This window comes from Bufo gargarizans, chromosome 4 (genome assembly GCF_014858855.1).
Source record: "Bufo gargarizans isolate SCDJY-AF-19 chromosome 4, ASM1485885v1, whole genome shotgun sequence".
In the NCBI taxonomy this organism is placed as follows: domain Eukaryota; kingdom Metazoa; phylum Chordata; class Amphibia; order Anura; family Bufonidae; genus Bufo; species Bufo gargarizans.
Window position 1 is genome coordinate 86,592,211 of NC_058083.1, and position 18,772 is coordinate 86,610,982.

The 18,772-nt window shown below is 42.7% G+C and overlaps 1 protein-coding gene across 1 annotated transcript in view; it reads left to right on the top strand.

Moving 5' to 3' along the window:
• The first annotated feature begins 316 nt into the window (after positions 1 to 316).
• The window catches only part of IL20RB (interleukin 20 receptor subunit beta), a 35,817-nt gene continuing 17,361 nt past the window's right edge, over positions 317 to 18,772 (top strand). The window contains exons 1-3 of the mRNA XM_044292508.1: positions 317 to 508; positions 9,143 to 9,263; positions 14,073 to 14,263. Of these exons, the coding sequence (XP_044148443.1) occupies positions 454 to 508; positions 9,143 to 9,263; positions 14,073 to 14,263 (367 nt within the window). The 5' untranslated portion in view covers positions 317 to 453. The remainder of the gene's footprint in view (positions 509 to 9,142; positions 9,264 to 14,072; positions 14,264 to 18,772) is intronic.

An 18,772-nucleotide genomic window follows, 5' to 3' on the forward strand; every position in this document is an offset into this window, starting at 1 on the left:
TACACAGTGCTGATCGATTATTATATCTTTGAACATTCATACGAGTGGTATCATCAGTGTGCATTTTATGCTTGGTTTTAACCGTCACGTTTTCTAAGTATACAAGTAGTGGTTTTATATGTATATTTAGGTTATGTCATACTTTTAGCAACAATTAAATTTGAAATTTCTATACAGTTTGTCCCCATGTGTTACTGAATGTAGGTGTGCCCTACTATATTACAATAAGCAGCAGAACAATGTTCCTCCTTGCTGTACCCGCGCTGCTGCTTTTGGCCACACCTGTTGAGAGAAATTTGTAGATGAAGAACAGGATTTCCAGGTCTCAGTGTGGTGTCAGATATGACTGTATGCGGTACTGCTGTGTCCTGAGTCTTCTGATCAGAGTATGGATACACAGCTCAGTCTTTCAGCTTGGAACTTAACATGGGACTTCGGTGAAGTGAGCAGACAATGGGAAATGTACTTCAAGTCATACTGATAGCCTTGATTTCCGGCTCCTTGGCAGGTAAGATTGTACACAGGACGACTGCATAGAACATGTATATTTCCAGCATGATGGAGCACCGTGCCATAAGGCAAAAGTAATAACTAAGTGGCTCGGGGAGCAAAACGTTGACATTTTGGGTCCATGGCCTGGAAACTCCCCAGATCTTAATCCCATTGAGAACTTGTGGTCAATCCTCAAGAGGCGGGTGGACAAACAAAACCCACTAATTCTGACAAACTCCAAGAAGTGATTATGAAAGAATGTGTTGCTATCAGTCAGGAATTGGCCCAGAAGTTGATTGAGAGCATGCCCAGTCAAATTGCAGAGGTCCTGAAAAAGGAGGGCCAACACTGCAAATACTGACTCTTTGCATAAATGTCATGTAATTGTCGATAAAAGCCTTTGAAACGTATGAAGTGCGTGTAATTATATTTCACTACATCACAGAAACAACTGAAACAAAGATCTAAAAGCAGTTTAGCAGCAAACTTTGTGAAAACTAATATTTGTGTCATTCTCCAAACTTTTGGCCACGACTGTAGATGTGAAATTAGCCTTAGGACTCTTTCACATAAGTGATACGGATTGTGTCAGGATGTGTTCAGGGAAAAAACAATGGTTTTGCCAGCAAGTTCAATCAGTTTTTTTTAATGACTGTTTTCAGTGTGTTTGTTTTTTCAGTCCGGATTGGATGCATTTTTCACACGCGTGAAATAAAACTGAAGGATAACAATCTACATCTCCTAGCAACTATCAGTAAAAAACGCTTTGTATCCGGATGCCTTCTGTTTTTCATGCAAGTTCCATTCACTTCTATGGAGCCAGAGCTGCGTGAGAGACGCACAATTCAGAACATGCTGCGATTTTTTTCTGAATGGAGAGATGATGCATGAAAAAGGTGTAGACAGACCCATTGACATAAGTGGGTCAGGATTCAGTCCGGATGTTATGCTTTCACTACACTCATTGCACCTGGACAGAAAACTCACCTGTGTGAAAGAGGTCTTAAAGGTGCATTACAGGATTTTACTGATAACCTTAGGATGGTCCATCATTGTCTGACTGGTGGAGTTAAACACCCCATATCCCCACCAATCAGATATTTGGCAGTTTTGGTAGCCAAAATCAGGAGTGGATCATAAAAGAAGAGAAAGTATAAAGAACAGATATGACTTCTCTTTTTTGAGTTCACTCCTGGCTTTGGCTTCCAAAACTGCTTCAGGAGACCTGTCCCTGTGGCTGTACCCTTTCACATAATTTTCTTTTCATTCCGTAATGTGTTGATTTAAGTTATGTACCAGTGGGAGTTTTAACAAGCTCAACAGGTTTGCACAGAGAACACAATAAGAAAATATGATTTGAATTTGGAAATAATTGCATATTTTACCTTGTGTGGAGTCATGGGATTATGGCATGCTGCTACACTGGAAACTGGTATGTGGTCAAGCAAAATAAGCCTGAGGTGAACCTGCTCACGTTTTGTTAATGTTACTTGGGACTCAAGAGCTGTCCTCTGTATGATATGGTGTTAAGGAATCCGGGAGGGCGGTGGGTGAGAGGGTTGTTTGTATTGGGGTTTATGTACCTTTATGTGTATTTGTGTGATACAGTGGAATTCGGGAGGGCGGTGGGTGAGAGGGTTGTTTGTGTTGGGGTTTATGTACCTTTATGTGTATTTGTGTGATATGGTGTAATGCAATCCGAGAGGGCGGTGGGTGAGAGGGTTGTTTGTATTAGGGTTTATGTACCTTTATGTGTATTTGTGTGATACGGTGTAATGGAATCCGGGAAGGCGGTGGGTGAGAGGGTTGTTTCTGTTAGGGTTTATGTACCTTTGTGTATTTGTGTGATACGGTGTTATGGAATTTGGGAGGGCAGTGGGTGAGATGGTTGTTTGTGTTGGGGTTTATGTACCTTTGTGTATTTGTGTGATACGGTGTTATGGAATTCGGGAGGGCGGTGGGTGAGATGGTTGTTTGTGTTGGGGTTTATGTACCTTTATGTGTATTTGTGTGATACGGTGTTATGGAATTCGGGTAGGAGGCGGGTGAGAGGGTTGTTTGTATTGGGGTTTATGTACCTTTGTGTATTTGTGTGATATGGTGTAATGGAATCCGGGAAGGGGGTGGGTGAGAGGGTTGTTTGTGTTGGGGTTTATGTACCTTTGTGTATTTGTGTGATATGGTGTTATGGGATTCGGGAGGGCGGTGGGTGAGAGGGTTGTTTGTGTTGGGGTTTATGTACCTCTATGTGTATCCGTGTTACCTAAAATCAATGAAAATCATCTGATTTGAAAAAAAGTATTATAGAATAAGGCCTCTTGCACACGATCGTTGGATGTTTTCCTGGTTCACAAAGTGCAGATCCATAAAACACAGATACCAGTGGTGTGCATTATGCATTGTGAGGAAGGAAAGGGTTGACCTCCAATAGAACAGTCCTATCCTTATAATGCGGACAATAATAGGACATGGTCTGTTTTTTTGTGGAACGGTCATATGGACATGGAATGCACACGGGATCATTTAGTTTTTTTTTTTTTTTTGTGGCCCCATTGAAGTGAATGGTTCCGCATATGAGCCGCAAAAAAACCCAAACAGGTATGGAACAGAGAATAGGAGCCATCTATACAGTGGACTATTGGACTAGCCATTTTGTGTCAAATACTGGTGAGAATTCTGGCCATATTTTCCCCAGAGGTGGACAGTACTTTCAGCAACATAAGGGGTGGTTTGGTTCCGCATCCGAGCTGCATTTTTTGCGCTCGGATGCGGATCCATTCACTTCAATGGAGCCCCAAGAGGTGCAGACAGCACTCCGTGTGCTCTCCGCATCCGTTGCTCCGTTCCGTGGCCCCGGAAAAATTATAGATCGTGTCCTATTCTTGTCCGTTTTGCAGACAAGAATAGGCATTTCTATAATGGGCTGCCCGTTCTGTTCTGCGAAAGACTAGGACGTGTCCTGCCATTTTTTACAGGGCAGTGGAACAGACATACAGATGCAGAACACATGGTGTACTGTTCGCATCTTTTGCGGCCCCATTGAAATGAAAGAGTCTGCATTGGTTGTGCAAAAAATGCGTATTGGATGCGAACTATAACTACGGTCATGTAAATGCCCCCTTACTACTTAAATATATTTTTATTATTTATTCTCACATTTAAGGAGGTTTTTTTCAGGCACCTAAGATTGATGACCTATCCTCAGGATAGGTTATTAATATCTGATTGATGGGGGGCCGACATCCCGCACCTTCTTGCTGCCCCCGGAGCTGGAATTTGCACTTTGGATGCAGGAAGTGTACTGCTCATGTCTGGTAAGTGGTCATGTCAGGTTACTGCAGTTCAGCTCTTATTCACTGCAATGGCAGCTGAGCTGCAGTAACCCGGCACGGCCACTATGCTATGAACAGAGCTGTGCTTCCTGCTCCATTTGAGAGCTAGTTTCAGTGCTGGAGGCAGCAGGGAACATCTGATCGGTGGAGATGCAGGGTGTCTGGCACTCACAGAACAGATATTAATGACCCCTCCATACGGATGTATGTCACTTCCTCCATTATTTTTCACGATTTTCTTGGATTTTCATGGTAAATATAGTGATATTTAAGAAGTAAAAAAAAAAAAGAAAAGAAAAAGAATATTTGTAAAACTAGATAGGCAATTTTTAAAAGGAGACCTACACCCGAATACACAGAGCCACTGCCTTTGCGTTTTTTTTTTTTTGTATTTTACTCCTTTATGAAATCTGAGACATGTGTGAGTTCTTTTTTTTTTGCTGTCAAATTCCACACGAATCTCAGAATGAAAAAAACTGCAGCGTGTTCCATCGGGCTCCATATGTACAGAGATGTTCCCCCCAGGAAGCATTGCTTTACCTTATATACTTAATGCACAGGACTCTCCAAGCTTCACAAGCCCTAAATCAATTTTCAAGTGTATTTTAGGGAGATTATAGATTGTGTATCAAGTCTCGCAGAATTGAGGATATTTCAGTTTCATTTTATGTAATGTAGATATTTAGGCCACGTTCTCACAGATTGGTAAATTTCAGCTAGAGAGAGGGCCTGGCATGTGCCTCCTGTGTTGCAGCCGATTCTAATATCAATTTTACAGAAACTTTTGACCTTTGTAAAGCAAAGATGTGCAGCATGCACTTAAAGGGGTTGTCCAGTATTTTTAGGATTTATGACCTATCCTGGGGATCTCCTATTAGCATCGCTGCTTCTACATTGTTTACAACACTCATGTATATAGCAGTAGCTGCGATGGGTATTGCCCTGTTCGAGTGAATGGTACTATACTGGAATACTCTCTACAACCCCTACTATACAGTCAGGTCCATAAATATTGGGACATCGACACAATTCTAACATTTTTGGCTCTATACAACACCACAAATGGATTTGAAATGAAATGAACAAGATGTGATCTAACTGCAGACTGTCAGCTTTAATTTGAGGGTATTTACATCCAAATCAGGTGAACGGTGTAGGAATTACAACAGTTTGCATATGTGCCTCCCACTTGTTAAGGGACAAAAAGTAATGGGACAGAATAATAATCATAAATCAAACTTTCACTTTTTAATACTTGGTTGCAAATCCTTTGCAGTCAATTACAGCCTGAAGTCTGGAACGCATAGACATCACCAGACGCTGGGTTTCATCCCTGGTGATGCTCTGCCAGGCCTCTACTGCAACTGTCTTCAGTCCCTGCTTGTTCTTGGGACATTTTCCTTTCAGTTTTGTCTTCAGCAAGTGAAATGCATGCTCAATCGGATTCAGGTCAGGTGATTGACTTGGCCATTACATAACATTCCACCTTTTTCCCTTAAAAAGCTCTTTGGTTGCTTTTGCAGTATGCTTTGGGTCATTGTCCATCTGCACCAATGAGTTCTGAAGCATTTGGCTGAATATGAGCAGATAATATTGCCCGAAACACTTCAGAATTCATCCTGCTGCTTTTGTCAGCAGTCACATCATCAATTAATACAAGAGAACTAGTTCCATTGGCAGCCATACATGCCCACGCCATGACACTACAACCACCATGCTTCACTGATGAAGTGGTATGCTTAGGATCATGAGCAGTTCCTTTCCTTCTCCATACTCATCTCTTCCCATCACTCTGGTACAAGTTGATCTTGGTCTCATCTGTCCATAGGATATTGTTCCAGAACTGTGAAGGCTTTTTTAGATGTCGTTTGGCAATCTCTAATCTGGCCTTCCTGTTTTTGAGGCTCACCAATGGTTTACATCTTGCGGTGAACCCTCTGTATTCACTCTGGTGAAGACTTCTCTTGATTGTTGAATTTGACACACATACACCCACCTCCTGGAGAGTGTTCTTGATCTGGCCAACTGTTGTGAAGGGTGTTTTCTTCACCAGGGAAAGAATTCTTAGGTCATCCACCACAGTTGTTTTCCGTGGTCTTCTGGGTCTTTTGGTGTTGCTGAGCTCTCCGGTGTGTTGCTTCTTTTTAAGACTGTTTTTGCTATCTCTCTGATGGGTTTGTTTTGTTTTTTTCAGCCTAATGATGGCTTGCTTCACTGATAGTGACAGCTCTTTGGATCTCATCTTGAGAGTTGACAGCAACAGATTCCAAATGCAAATAGCACACTTGAAATGAACTCTGGACCTTTTATCTGCTCATTGTAATTGGGATAATGAGGGAATAACACAAACCTGGCCATGGAACAGCTGAGAAGCGAATTGTCCCATTGCTTTTGGTTCCTTAACAAGTGGGAGGCACATATGCAAACTGTTGTAATTCCTACACCGTTCACCTGATTTGGATGTAAATATTCTCAAATTACAGCTGACAGTCTGCAGGTAAGGCACATCTTGTTCGTTTCATTTCAAATCCATTGTGGTGGTGTATAGAGCCAAAAATGCTAGAATTGTGTTGATGTCCCAATATTTATGGACCTGACTTTATGTACTACATGCTGAGCATATAGAGAAGCTGAATGGTGGAGGTGCCGAAAGTCAGACTCCAGTAAATATGGATGGTATATCCATTCCTAAGGGTAGGTCATCAATATTAAAATCCCAGAAACTCCTCTAAATCCATGCACTTTTATAGCAACCTGGGAACACAAGACAAAAATATTCTTAAAATAGTTTATAAATTTCATTAGCCCTATAGGTAAGAGTACACTTTATAAATAGGCACAAAGCAGAGATGGAGCTTTCATAATATTGCAGTGAATGCTGGTACACTGCTAAAGGCTTAGTGTTATGATTCACTACTAAAGCTGTTAAAATCCAAAAAGGGCTATGTATGGGTAGAAAACAGTTAACTGGCAGTGTGTTAGTTGATGGACAGTGGGCTGGTCCTATTTCCCCTAGTTAGTGAGTCTACTGGTGAACAAGCAAGAGAGAGGCCTAGTGTCTACTGCTGAAATGTAGACCAGAAGCCTGTGTGTGGATCCAAGGAGACACCATCCCTGTATGATTTAAAGCTGCCATTAAAGCAACTTTACTAAGAAATAACCTCTGAGGGGGTGAAGCATTAACTTTCCATAGATGGTTGAGGAACATAAGGGACAGTGCTTGGACAGAGACAGTAAAGGTAAAGCACGTGGTTTGGGTTATGGCAACCGCCACGCTACTAAGATGGACTGACCATCTGATCTAGGACTACCTCGCAGTTGGCCATTTTAGAGAAATATTGAGAGTTTGTACGCCTTTGGTCATTTGGGAAGATTGCATGGTATACCTAGAGGGATCAATGAGTATACAGCGTAAGATGGATATAGGAGGCTTTCAAAAAAGAGGAGAAAGGCACCCCCGAAACATCACAAAATAACCGTAGAATTGTGACCCACTAAAATGGCGTCATTCTTGTGTTGGAATGTGTCTGAAGAAAGAAATATTAAAATGTTATACAACCATAAAAATTTGGGAAGAAAACACTGTTTGTAGCATAAAACATAAGTTGAACTCACTTTACTGGGGGGGAAGTCTGTTGGATAAAGCTCAAGACACCTTCAGACAGACCCCCCCTGGCTGGGTTTGCTTCTAGGATGGTAGAAATGATGGCAGCCGGACATCCAACTTCTGGTCAATTTTCCTTTATTCAAAACTCACGGCACTCTCAACACGTTTCAGGGATCTGAAGCCAAGCCCCCTTCTTCAGGAGTAATACAGATCCAGTATTACTACTGCAGTAGATACTACTTATACAGCTCCATCTTCACTGTTCCTCTGTTTCTAAAAAAACAGGTAACTGGTTCTAATATATAACGGCATTAGGCTTCTTTCACACTGGCATTAGGATTGTCCGGCAGGCTGGGGAACTGTTCTGGCAGGGGAACAGCCTGCTAGATCCGTACTAACGTTTGCACGAGTGTGCTGCGGTTTTTGTCCAGCCACCTCTTGGCATGTTTACCGTGCTGTGGCCGCATTTGCAGCCCGTCCCCATTATAGTGAATAGGGCCGGGACGGACTTCCGGCAGCGCACTCGTGCAAATGTTAGTACGGATCCGGCAGGCTGTTCTGGCAGTAAATTATGACGCCATTGTGAAAGAAGCCTTAAAAGTGACTTTGAACCTCTCCTGACATGTCTGGTTTAGTTACTACTTGCATCCCCCATGTAATAACAATTCTGGAATCAATCCTTATGACTCTATGTTTTGCCATTCCTTCATTATTCCTGCTAGAAGTTATGAACGCATTACTAGCAATTTGCAATGAAGGTCCAGATGGGTTTTACCAGTAGTGGGGGTGTCTGACACTGTGCACTACCAGTAGTGCACAGTCTGACACTCGCAGCACTGATTGGATAATGTTAGACTGTTTAGGGGCACACCCCAAACTGGTAACACACATCTGGACGTTCATTACAGACTGCTAGTAATTCATTCATAACTTCTAGCAGGAATAATAAAGGAGTGACACATTGTAGAGTCATAAGAAAAGATTATTCAGAACTGTTATTACATGGGAATGTAGTTACTAAAACCAACATATCAGGAGAGGTGACAAGTTCCTTTTATAACTAGTCTCTGGCTACTTTGTATACTGTATGTTGAGTTTAAACTGAAAGCTGAAGATCTAACACTGCAAATCTGCAACAACAATGCAGTAAATGTCAGAAAATGGGATTTGTATGAAACCAGATGCAAATTTTAGTCTGTTCTGTGGAAATTTAAGGGGTTATCCAAGAGTTATGCAAGAGTTATCCAGTGGAGTGACATGTCATATGGGTGACAGGTCACCTCTGTGGCCCGTGATTAGCTGCGGCGGTTACATGGCGCCCGTCAACAGGATGTTGATGACAGAGCATTGCACAACTGCAGAGACGCCAGGGGGCCAGAACCCAGCAGCGGGGACCAGGTATGTATGAACCCCACCACGGGTCCGCCAGTCTCTGAGCTCCTTTTAGCTCTTAAACATGTAGATAAATGGTGAGTGTGGATATCTGCATTTTACCTGTAGCATGTGAACCTGCCCTAAAAGAGTTACACTTTATTAAAGGGGTATGCCTATTATCTTTCGGAACTGCTGTGAATCTGTGGGAATTTCTATGCAAAGCTTTTCCGTTTTTTTTGTACACGACCATAGCAACCTAGGAATATATTCATATGAACCATTTGAGTCTCCATTTTCTTTATTATCTTGTGCTCTCTTTTTTATATTATTATTATAGACCAAAATTTGCTTCCCGCCCCAGAAAATATCTCTATGGTGTCCACCAACCTGAAGCATTTTCTGCACTGGGATCCAGTAACGGTAGCCGGAAATATTACGTATTCGGTTCAAGCACAAGGGTAATGACTGATTTCATTCTGTTTTATTTTTTATATTTTTTATGTCTTCTGATTTATTTGTATGTTAAAGAGGACCTTTCACTAGAATAAAAAATCTAAACTAACTATACAGACATGTAGAGCGGCGCCCAGGGATCCCCCTGCCCTTACTGTTATACCTTTATTTTCATGACTTTGAAAATTGTAGATTCACACTGAAGGCATCAAAACTATGAATTAACACATGTGGAATTATATACATAACAAAAGAGTGTGAAACAACTGAAAATATGTCATATTCTAGGTTCTTCAAAGTAGCCACCTTTTGCTTTGATTACTGCTTTGCACACTCTTGGCATTCTCTTGATGAGCTTCAAGAGGTAGTCATCTGAAATGGTCTTCCAACAGTCTTGAAGGAGTTCCCAGAGATGCTTAGCACTTGTTGGCCCTTTTGCCTTCACTCTGCGGTCCAGCTCACCCCAAACCATCTCTATTGGGTTCAGGTCCGGTGACTGTGGAGGCCAGGTCATCTGGCGCAGCACCCCATCACTCTCCTTCATGGTCAAATAGCCCTTACACAGCCTGGAGGTGTGTTTGGGGTCATTTCCTGTTGAAAAATAAATGATGGTCCAACTTAACACAAAACGGATGGAATAGCATGCCGCTGCAAGATGCTGTGGTAGCCATGCTGGTTTAGTATGCCTTCAATTTTGAATAAATCCCCAACAGTGTCACCAGCAAAGCACCTCCACACCATCACACCTCCTCCTCCATGCTTCACGGTGGGAACCAGGCATGTAGAGTCCATCCGTTCACCTTTTCTGCGTCGCTCAAAGACACGGTGGTTGGAACCAAAGATCTCAAATTTGGATTCATCAGACCAAAGCACAGATTTCCACTGGTCTAATGTCCATTCCTTGTGTTCTTTAGCCCAAACAAGTCTCTTCTGCTTGTTGCCTGTCCTTAACAGTGGTTTCCTAGCAGATATTCTACCATGAAGGCCTGATTCACACAGTCTCCTCTTAACAGTTGTTCTAGAGATGTGTCTGCTGCTAGAACTCTGTGTGGCATTGACCTGGTCTCTAATCTGAGCTGCTGTTAACCTGCGATTTCTGAGGCTGGTGACTCGGATGAACTTATCCTCCACAGCAGAGGTGACTCTTGGTCTTCCTTTCCTGTAACGGTCCGCATGTGAGCCAGTTTCTTTGTAGCGCTTGATGGTTTTTGTGACTGCACTTGGGGACACTTTCAAAGTTTTCCCAATTTTTCGGACGGACTGACCTTCATTTCTTAAAGTAATGATGGCCACTCATTTTTCTTTACTTAGCTGTTTTTTTCTTGCCATAATACAAATTCTAACAGTCTATTCAGTAGGACTATCAGCTGTGTATCCACCTGACTTCTCCACAACGCAACTGATGGTCCCAACCCCATTTATAAGGCAAGAAATCCCACTTATTAAACCTGACAGGGCACACCTGTGAAGTGAAAACCATTTCAGGTGACTACCTCTTGAAGCTCATCAGAGAATGCCAAGAGTGTGCAAAGCAGTAATGAAAGCAAAGGTGGCTACTTTAAAGAACCCAGAATATGACATATTTTCAGTTGTTTCACACTTTTTTGTTATGTATATAATTCCACATGTGTTAATTCATAGTTTTGATGCCTTCAGTGTGAATCTACAATTTTCATAGTCATGAAAATAAAGAAAACTCTTTGAATGAGAAGGTGTGTCCAAACTTTTGGTCTGTACTGTATATATATTTTTTAATTTGGTGATGGTATTTTTCATTTTCTATGTCAATATCTATATTTGAACAAAAAAACATAAAATCCTGCAGTTTTCCCAGCGTCCACTAAGAATAATAATAGGTGCCACTTATTGGTCTGTACAGATCACTTTACTGCAGTTATCTCCTTATCTATACACAGAGGTGATATAAATACAGGAAGGATTAGAATGACAGATAAGACCGGATCCACCATTCACAATAGGTGATTGTCAGAGCTTATCTATTCCTTCCTTGTTCAATCATCTCTGCACAGGTCACAGCTGCCTAGATAATGCTCCCATAGATTTCACTGAGGTCTCCTCCTGACCACTGTGTCTGTGGACCATGGGGCTGCCGTAAAGCTATTTTCTTAATGCTTTGGAAATGCTGTTAAGAACAGTTCAGGCAAAATGGCCGCCCCCATAATCATATTCAGGAAATAGAATTTAAAAAAATCTTGCAGCGTTCAGGTGTCCGCTCACTGAGCGGAGCGGAGGCTGAGCGCTGGCAGACGGATGCATTCTGAGCGGATCCGCCTCCACTGAGAATGCATTAGGGCCAGAAGGCTGCGTTCAGGACCGCTTGTGAGCCCCTTCAAACGGAGCTCACGAGCGGACACCTGAACGCAGGTGTGAAAGGAGCCTTAGTAGGACATATTCCATTATCAGATTCACTTTAAATCTAAACATGTCCTACGTGTGAGCTTTATGAATTCTGATGAAGAGCAATTTTTAGTTTTTTTACTCTGGCTCCCTACGGTGAGCTCATAGACACCTTTTTGGCTATACTGTATACACGAGGAGATGCTAGATCTATATGTAAGCTGAAAAACTTATTGTAAGAAGAGAACAAATGCAGCATGGGAATAATTCTAACATGCCTTGTATTATATTTATTATGCTTTTTAGACACTTTTTAGATCACACTAGGCTGTTTTAAAAAGCGTGTAAGAAAAGGAGTCTGGCTTCAATGAGCCGAAATTGCAGCTGTTGTGAAACTACAATTCCCAGCATGCTCTATTCATTTCTTTGAGAGTTCTTAGAAGAGCAATGCAAGTATGCACGCTGGGAGTTGTAGGTTCACCATAGCTGGAGTTCCGGAAGTTGCCTTCCCCTGGTCCAGTTTCGGACTCGGGTGCCTAGGGCCCACCAGTAAAATTAATTTTGGGGGCCCACCCTATGGATACATTCAAATATTACCTGCTCACACAGCAGCAACATGCTATCAGATGATTGAATATGGCGGTCCGTGCAGCAACTTTGAGAAGGTAGGTCCTGGGGAAAAGAGGACACTGGCAGAAAAGTTATCTCAGCCCTGATCGTGTCTATAATATTTTTTTATATGAACATAGGCTGGTTGAGTTGCTGTACTTTGAATATACACTCACCTAAAGAATTATTAGGAACACCTGTTCTATTTCTCATTAATGCGATTATCTAGTCAACCAATCACATGGCAGTTGCTTCAATGCATGTAGGGTTGTGGTCCTGGTCAAGACAATCTCCTGAACTCCAAACTGAATGTCAGAATGGGAAAGAAAGGTGATTTAAGCAATTTTGAGTGTGGCATGGTTGTTGGTGCCAGACGGGCCGGTCTGAGTATTTCACAATCTGCTCAGTTACTAGGATTTTCACGCACATCCATTTCAAGGGTTTACAAAGAATGGTGTGAAAAGGCAAAAATATCCAGTATGTGGTAGTCCTGTGGGCAAAAATGCCTTGTTGATGCTAGAGGAGAATGGGCCGACTGATTCAAGCTGATAGAAGAGCAAAGTTGACTGAAATAACCACTCGTTACAACCAAGGTACGCAGCAAAGCATTTGTGAAGCCACAACACGCACAACCTTGAGGCGGATGGGCTAAAACATCAGAAGACCCCACCGGGTACCACTCATCTCCACTACAAATAGGAAAAAGAGGCTACAATTTGCACGAGCTCACCAAAATTGGACTGTTAAAGACTGGAAAAATGTTGCCTGGTCTGATGAGTCTCGATTTCTGTTGAGACATTCAAATGGTAGAGTCCAAATTTGGCGTAAACAGAATGAGAACATGTATCCATCATGCCTTGTTACCACTGTGCAGGCTGGTGGTGGTGGTGTAATGGTGTGGGGGATGTTTTCTGGCCACACTTTAGGCCCCTTAGTGCCAATTGGCCATCGTTTAAATGCCACGGGCTACCTGAGCATTGTTTCTGACCATGTCCATCCCTTCATGACCACCATGTACCCATCCTCTGATGGCTACTTCCAGCAGGATAATGCACCATGTCACAAAGCTCGAATCATTTCAAATTGGTTTCTTGAACATGACAATGAGTTCACTGTACTAAAATGGCCCCCACAATCACCAGATCTCAACCCAATAGAGCATCTTTGGGATGTGGTGGAACGGGAGCTTCGTGCCCTGGATTGGATGTGCATCCCTCAAATCTCCATCAACTGCAAGATGCTATCCTATTATATGGGCCAAAATATCTAAAGAATGCTATCAGCACCTTGTTAAATCAATGCCACGTAGAATTAAGGCAGTTTTGAAGGCAAAAGGGGGTCTAACACCGTATTAGTATGGTGTTCCTAATAATTCTTTAGGTGAGTGTATGTATGTAGTGCAGTAAGTCAACTGTGTTATGTGCAACTTGTGCAGGGGTAGGGAGACTAGGGGCCCACCGGGGGATTCACCTGTAGCCCTGTGGGCCAGTCCGAGCCTGCCCTGGTCTAAAGTCTTAGGAAACAAAACATGAAAGAGTTCAATCAGCTCACTCCAGCCAGTGCACGGCTCTGGCATCTCCAAGTAAATCCATAATAAGAATGTCCAGCACCATGGAATGTGGTGCTGGACTTTCTCTTTATGTATTTAAATCTAGGAGGAAAATGCACCAAATCTATCACACACCATGTGTGCACATTTTCTGATTGCCGAGTCTAGCGTAAGCTGTCTGAATTTTCTCTCCTTTTGTGACTCACTCCTGGTTTTGGTTTCCAAAATTGCATCAGGAAACCTGACCATGTGGCTGTTCCCCGATATGACATTATCAACACTTATTTTGTTTTGTTAGGGAATATGAAAGTATATATATGAAAGATCATTGGCATGATCCTGAGAACTGCCAGGAAATCTCTGCTCACCAATGCAATGTGACTGACGAGGTATCCGCCAGTGTCTTGTATAGATTTCGGGTTCGGTCAATACTAGACAACCAGGTATCTGCTTGGGTAGAACTTGAGCCACCATTCAACAGAAAGACAAGTAAGTGCCATTTCTAATTAAATATCTCCTATATACTGTATTACATTATTCCCACATTTATAGCCTGGTAAGTAATGACAAATATGTTTGTATTGCTATAATGTATAGAGAAGCTATAAATTCATGGAAAGTTTTCAGACCGTTTCACTTTTTTCATATTGTGTTATGGTGCGGCCTTGTGCCAAAAAAAAAAAAAAAAAAAACATTTTTCCCCCATCATTCTGCCCTTAATAACCCATAATGAGAAAGTGAAAATAGAATGTTAGAAATCTTTGCTAATTTATTGAAAAGGAAAGAACTAAAATCTTGCATTGACATAAGCATTCAGACCCTTTATTCAGACCCTGATTACAGCCTCCAGTCTTCTTGGGTAAGATGCCAAAAGGCCTGCACACTTGGACTTGAGGATTTCCTGCCATTCTACTTTGCAGATCCTCTCAAGCTCTGTCAGGTTGGATGGGGACCGTGAGTGGACAGCTATTTTCAGGTTGCTCCAGAGATGTTCGATTGTGTTCATGTCAGCGCTCTGGCTGAGCCACTGAAGGACATTCACATAGTTATCCCTAAGGCCCCTTTCACACGGGCGAGTATTCCGCGCGGGTGCGATGCGTTAGTTGAACGCATTGCACCCACACTTAATCCTGACCCATTAATTTCTATGGGGCTGTTCACATGAGCGGTGATTTTCACGCATCACTTATGCGTTGCGTGAAAATCGCAGCATGTTCTATATTCTGCGTTTTTCACGTAACGCAGACCTAATAGAAATGAATAGGGTTGCCTGAAAATCGCAAGCATCCGCAAGCAAGTGCGGATGCGGTGCAATTTTCACGCATGGGTTCTAGGTGACAGTCTATTCACTGTATTATTTTCCCTTATAACATGGTTATAAGGGAAAATAATAGCATTCTGAATATAGAATACATAGTATAATAGTACTGGAGGGGTTAAAAAAAATAAAAAAGTTAACTCACCTTCTCCTCTTGATCGCGCAGTTCCCAGTCTGTTCTTTACTAGCTGTGGGCTAAAGGACCTGTGGTGATGTCAGATCACATGCTCCATCACCATGGTGATGGACCATGTGATTGGAGCATGTGATCTGACATCACCACAGGTCATTTAGCCCACAGCTAAAGAAGAGACCGGGAACTACGCGATCAAGAGGAGAAGGTGAGTTAACTTTTTATTTATTTTTTTAACCCTTCCAGCACTATTATACTATTCATTCTGTATTCAGAATGCTATTATTTTCCCTTATAACCATGTTATAAGGGAAAATAATACAATCTTCAGAACATCAATCCCAAGCCCGAACTTCTATGAAGATGCCTGCTCCTGGCAGGGCATCGCAATACCTACTGCGCATGCGCCCGCTACGATTTGGACCGCACAGCGGCAGTGGAAAAGGACAGGGGAGGGGAGTAAACGGGCGGGCAGAGGCGCACAGAGGGCGGGGTTATGAGCCGTTTAGGAGGTGCTGCCTGGGGCTCCGAGGATTGAGAGACCGCCCTGGGCACTTGAGAGGGCTCAGAACATAATCTTATAAGTTCATTTTCGGCAAAAAGAAAAGTCCATTTTCTACCACAAAGGTACCGTTTTTATGTTCTGGCTGGATCACATAACCCAATTTTAACGGTCTAACATGCTAAAATGTGGTGACAGACTCCCTTTAAGGGAGATATATACCGTACAGCTGATGCTGCCACCCTGCTTGATTTTTTTAAATATGCCTCCTGTGCCCCGCCGTATTTCTCCCGCTCAGTATGCTAAGGTTTTTTCTCCCTGGCTGTGACTCTCTGCGCTGCGATTGGACAGCTCTACAGCCAGGGGAGAAGGAGACGCGCACAGAGAAACACCCAGTCCTCCTCCTCATTGCTCCGATGCTCAGTATTCGCATACTAAGCTGGAGAAATCCGGCGGGGCACAGGAGGCATATTTTTAAAAATCAAGCAGGGTGGCAGCATCAGCGGGGGGTACCCCGCAAGTACAGGTATATATCTCCCTTAATAAAATCGCATGAAAGGTCCCCTTCAAGTCTAGTTTGAGGTACTTCTGAATGTTTCTCCCATCTGCACACAGGATCTTTGGAGCTCAACCAGAATGACCATTGGGTTATTTTCTTGGTCACTTCTCTTACCAATGCCCTTCTGCAGCGGCCGGGTCTGCAGGGGAAACGTGTGAGGCTACGGTGGGCTGATGAGGGTAGTAGTTCATGTACTCACGGTTAGCAGAACCTCCCTGGGCCGGCGTGCAGTGATGAGGAAGACAGCACTAAATCCTCTGGAGCACTCTCAATTGCAGGAAACACCAGCCAGATGGAATTTGATGTGCCCTTAAAGGTGTAGGTGTTTATGGTGCTTTGGTGGATGGGCCCCTGTGTTCGTTGCGCCAGCAAGCAGCGTTCGGGTGTCCGCCTGGCCGTGCGGAGGCGAGCGGATCCGTTCCGACTTATAATGGAAGTCAATGGGGACGGATCCGCTTGAAGATGACACCATATGGCTCAATCTTCAAGCGGATCCGTCCCCCATTGACTTTCAATGTAAAGTCTGAACGGATCCGCTCAGGCTACTTTCACACTTAGAAAATGTTTCTAAGTTATAATGCAGACGGATCCGTTCTGAACGGAGCCACCGTCTGCATTAATACGAGCGGATCCGTTCAGAACGGATCCGCTCGAACGCTAGTGTGAAAGTAGCCTTACAGGCAAGACTTCTGTAATTATTCTAAGTCCAAACTATAGCACTCTGGTACTAAATATGCTGTTTTCTACTTATCTTGAGCTATCCAATAAGGGAGTTCTCCCTTGTGGCAGGTATCAGTCTTCTGCTACATTATGTGCAGGATGCTCTCCTAAAAAGGTTTAGGTTTTCCACTATATCCCGGAAGGCTTCTAGTGAATAAGGACAATTCTGCGCACTAATTATCCATAAGTGTCCCAGCACTTGGAAAGTTACTCTCAGGCACTTGTGCTGATGAGGTCCATAAGCTAGATTCAGCTGTAACCCTCACTAGGCTTGCTTCATATTTAGACATAGACTCACTGTCTGGTGCTTGGTTGCTGGGTTTGTCTTCTCCAGGCTTGATCAGGGCCCAGAAGAAAGGAAAACAGCTACATGTTGATTTAGGCCTGTTTCTCTCCTCCATACACTTGCTTTCCTCCTCTCACTACTCTCTCTCCTTCTACATTCTCCTCTTTCTCTCTGAGCTAGACACACCAAGCTATATATATTATGTGGTGCCAGCACCGCCTAGGGGCGAATGGGTGAAATGTCAATGCCAGACTGATAATGTGAAATACCATACATTAGATAAATACATAAATAAGCAGTGTCCCTTTCACACAAATGTGGGATGCTACACTTCTCCCCTGTTTTCTTAGTTTGGTGGGGCAGCCATCTCTAGGAAAGTCTTGGTTGTTCCAAACTTCTTCCATTTAAGAATTATGGAGGCCACTGTGCTCTTGGGAACTTACAGTGCAGCAGAAATTTTTTGTACCCTTTTCCAGATCCTGTCTCTGAGTTCTACAGGCAGTCATTTCCTCCTCATGGCTTGGTTTTTGCGCTGATATGCATTGTCAGCTGTGAGACTTTATATAGATAGGGGTGTGCCTTTCCATATAATGTCTAATCAACTGAATTTACTGCACCACAGGTGAACTTTAATCAAGAGATGATCAAGAGAAATTGGAGGCTCTCAGACCTACCTTTCAAGTGTCTGAATACTTATGTCCATGTGACATTTTTGTTTTGCCCTTTTATTAAATTTACAAAATGTTCAAAAATTCTGTTTTCACTTTTTCGTTATGGGGATTTGGGGTGCAAAATCATGCGGGAAAACTTTTTTTGTTTTTTATTTTAGCACAAGACTATGGTAGATGTGGCCAGTTCTGAAAGAATCCAAACCTTCCATAATTCCAACAAAAATCCTCTGCAAAATTGCCATCATGGATTTCAGTGCAGTAAATCCACAGTGTATTACAGTACTAGCAAAGTGCATGAGATTTTAGCAAATGTCATTCAAGCGCTGGTGAAACAATCCTCAGCCAAAAAATAACTGCAGTGCCAATATTACATTCTTAGCATGCTGCGGATGAAATCTGCAACAAATTCACATGTAACACATGTTATGCCAGAGACTTCCAGTAAAGTAAGTGGTTCCTAAGGAATAAAATCTAGAGTTCTAAAACCCATCTAGTTAAATTGATGGTACTCATGGAGTTCACTGATCTTGTGTATGGTAAGCCTGTATTTGGCCAGATTCCCATGAAATGTATATGCCTTTCGGAGTGTTACTTTAATAAGCACCTATAACCCAATAACTGATTCATGCTGGTATTTAATTGCTTCACTGACTCTGCCCAAACTTGCTTTGCCACCCTAATGAAAGAAGTTTATTTTGGATACCAGGATAAGAAATGCTTCAATAGCTGGGAAGCAAACTATCAATTACACAGATGTTGAACATCTACAGAATGTGTAAGTTCAGGGCCGGCGCTTCCATAGAGGCAAG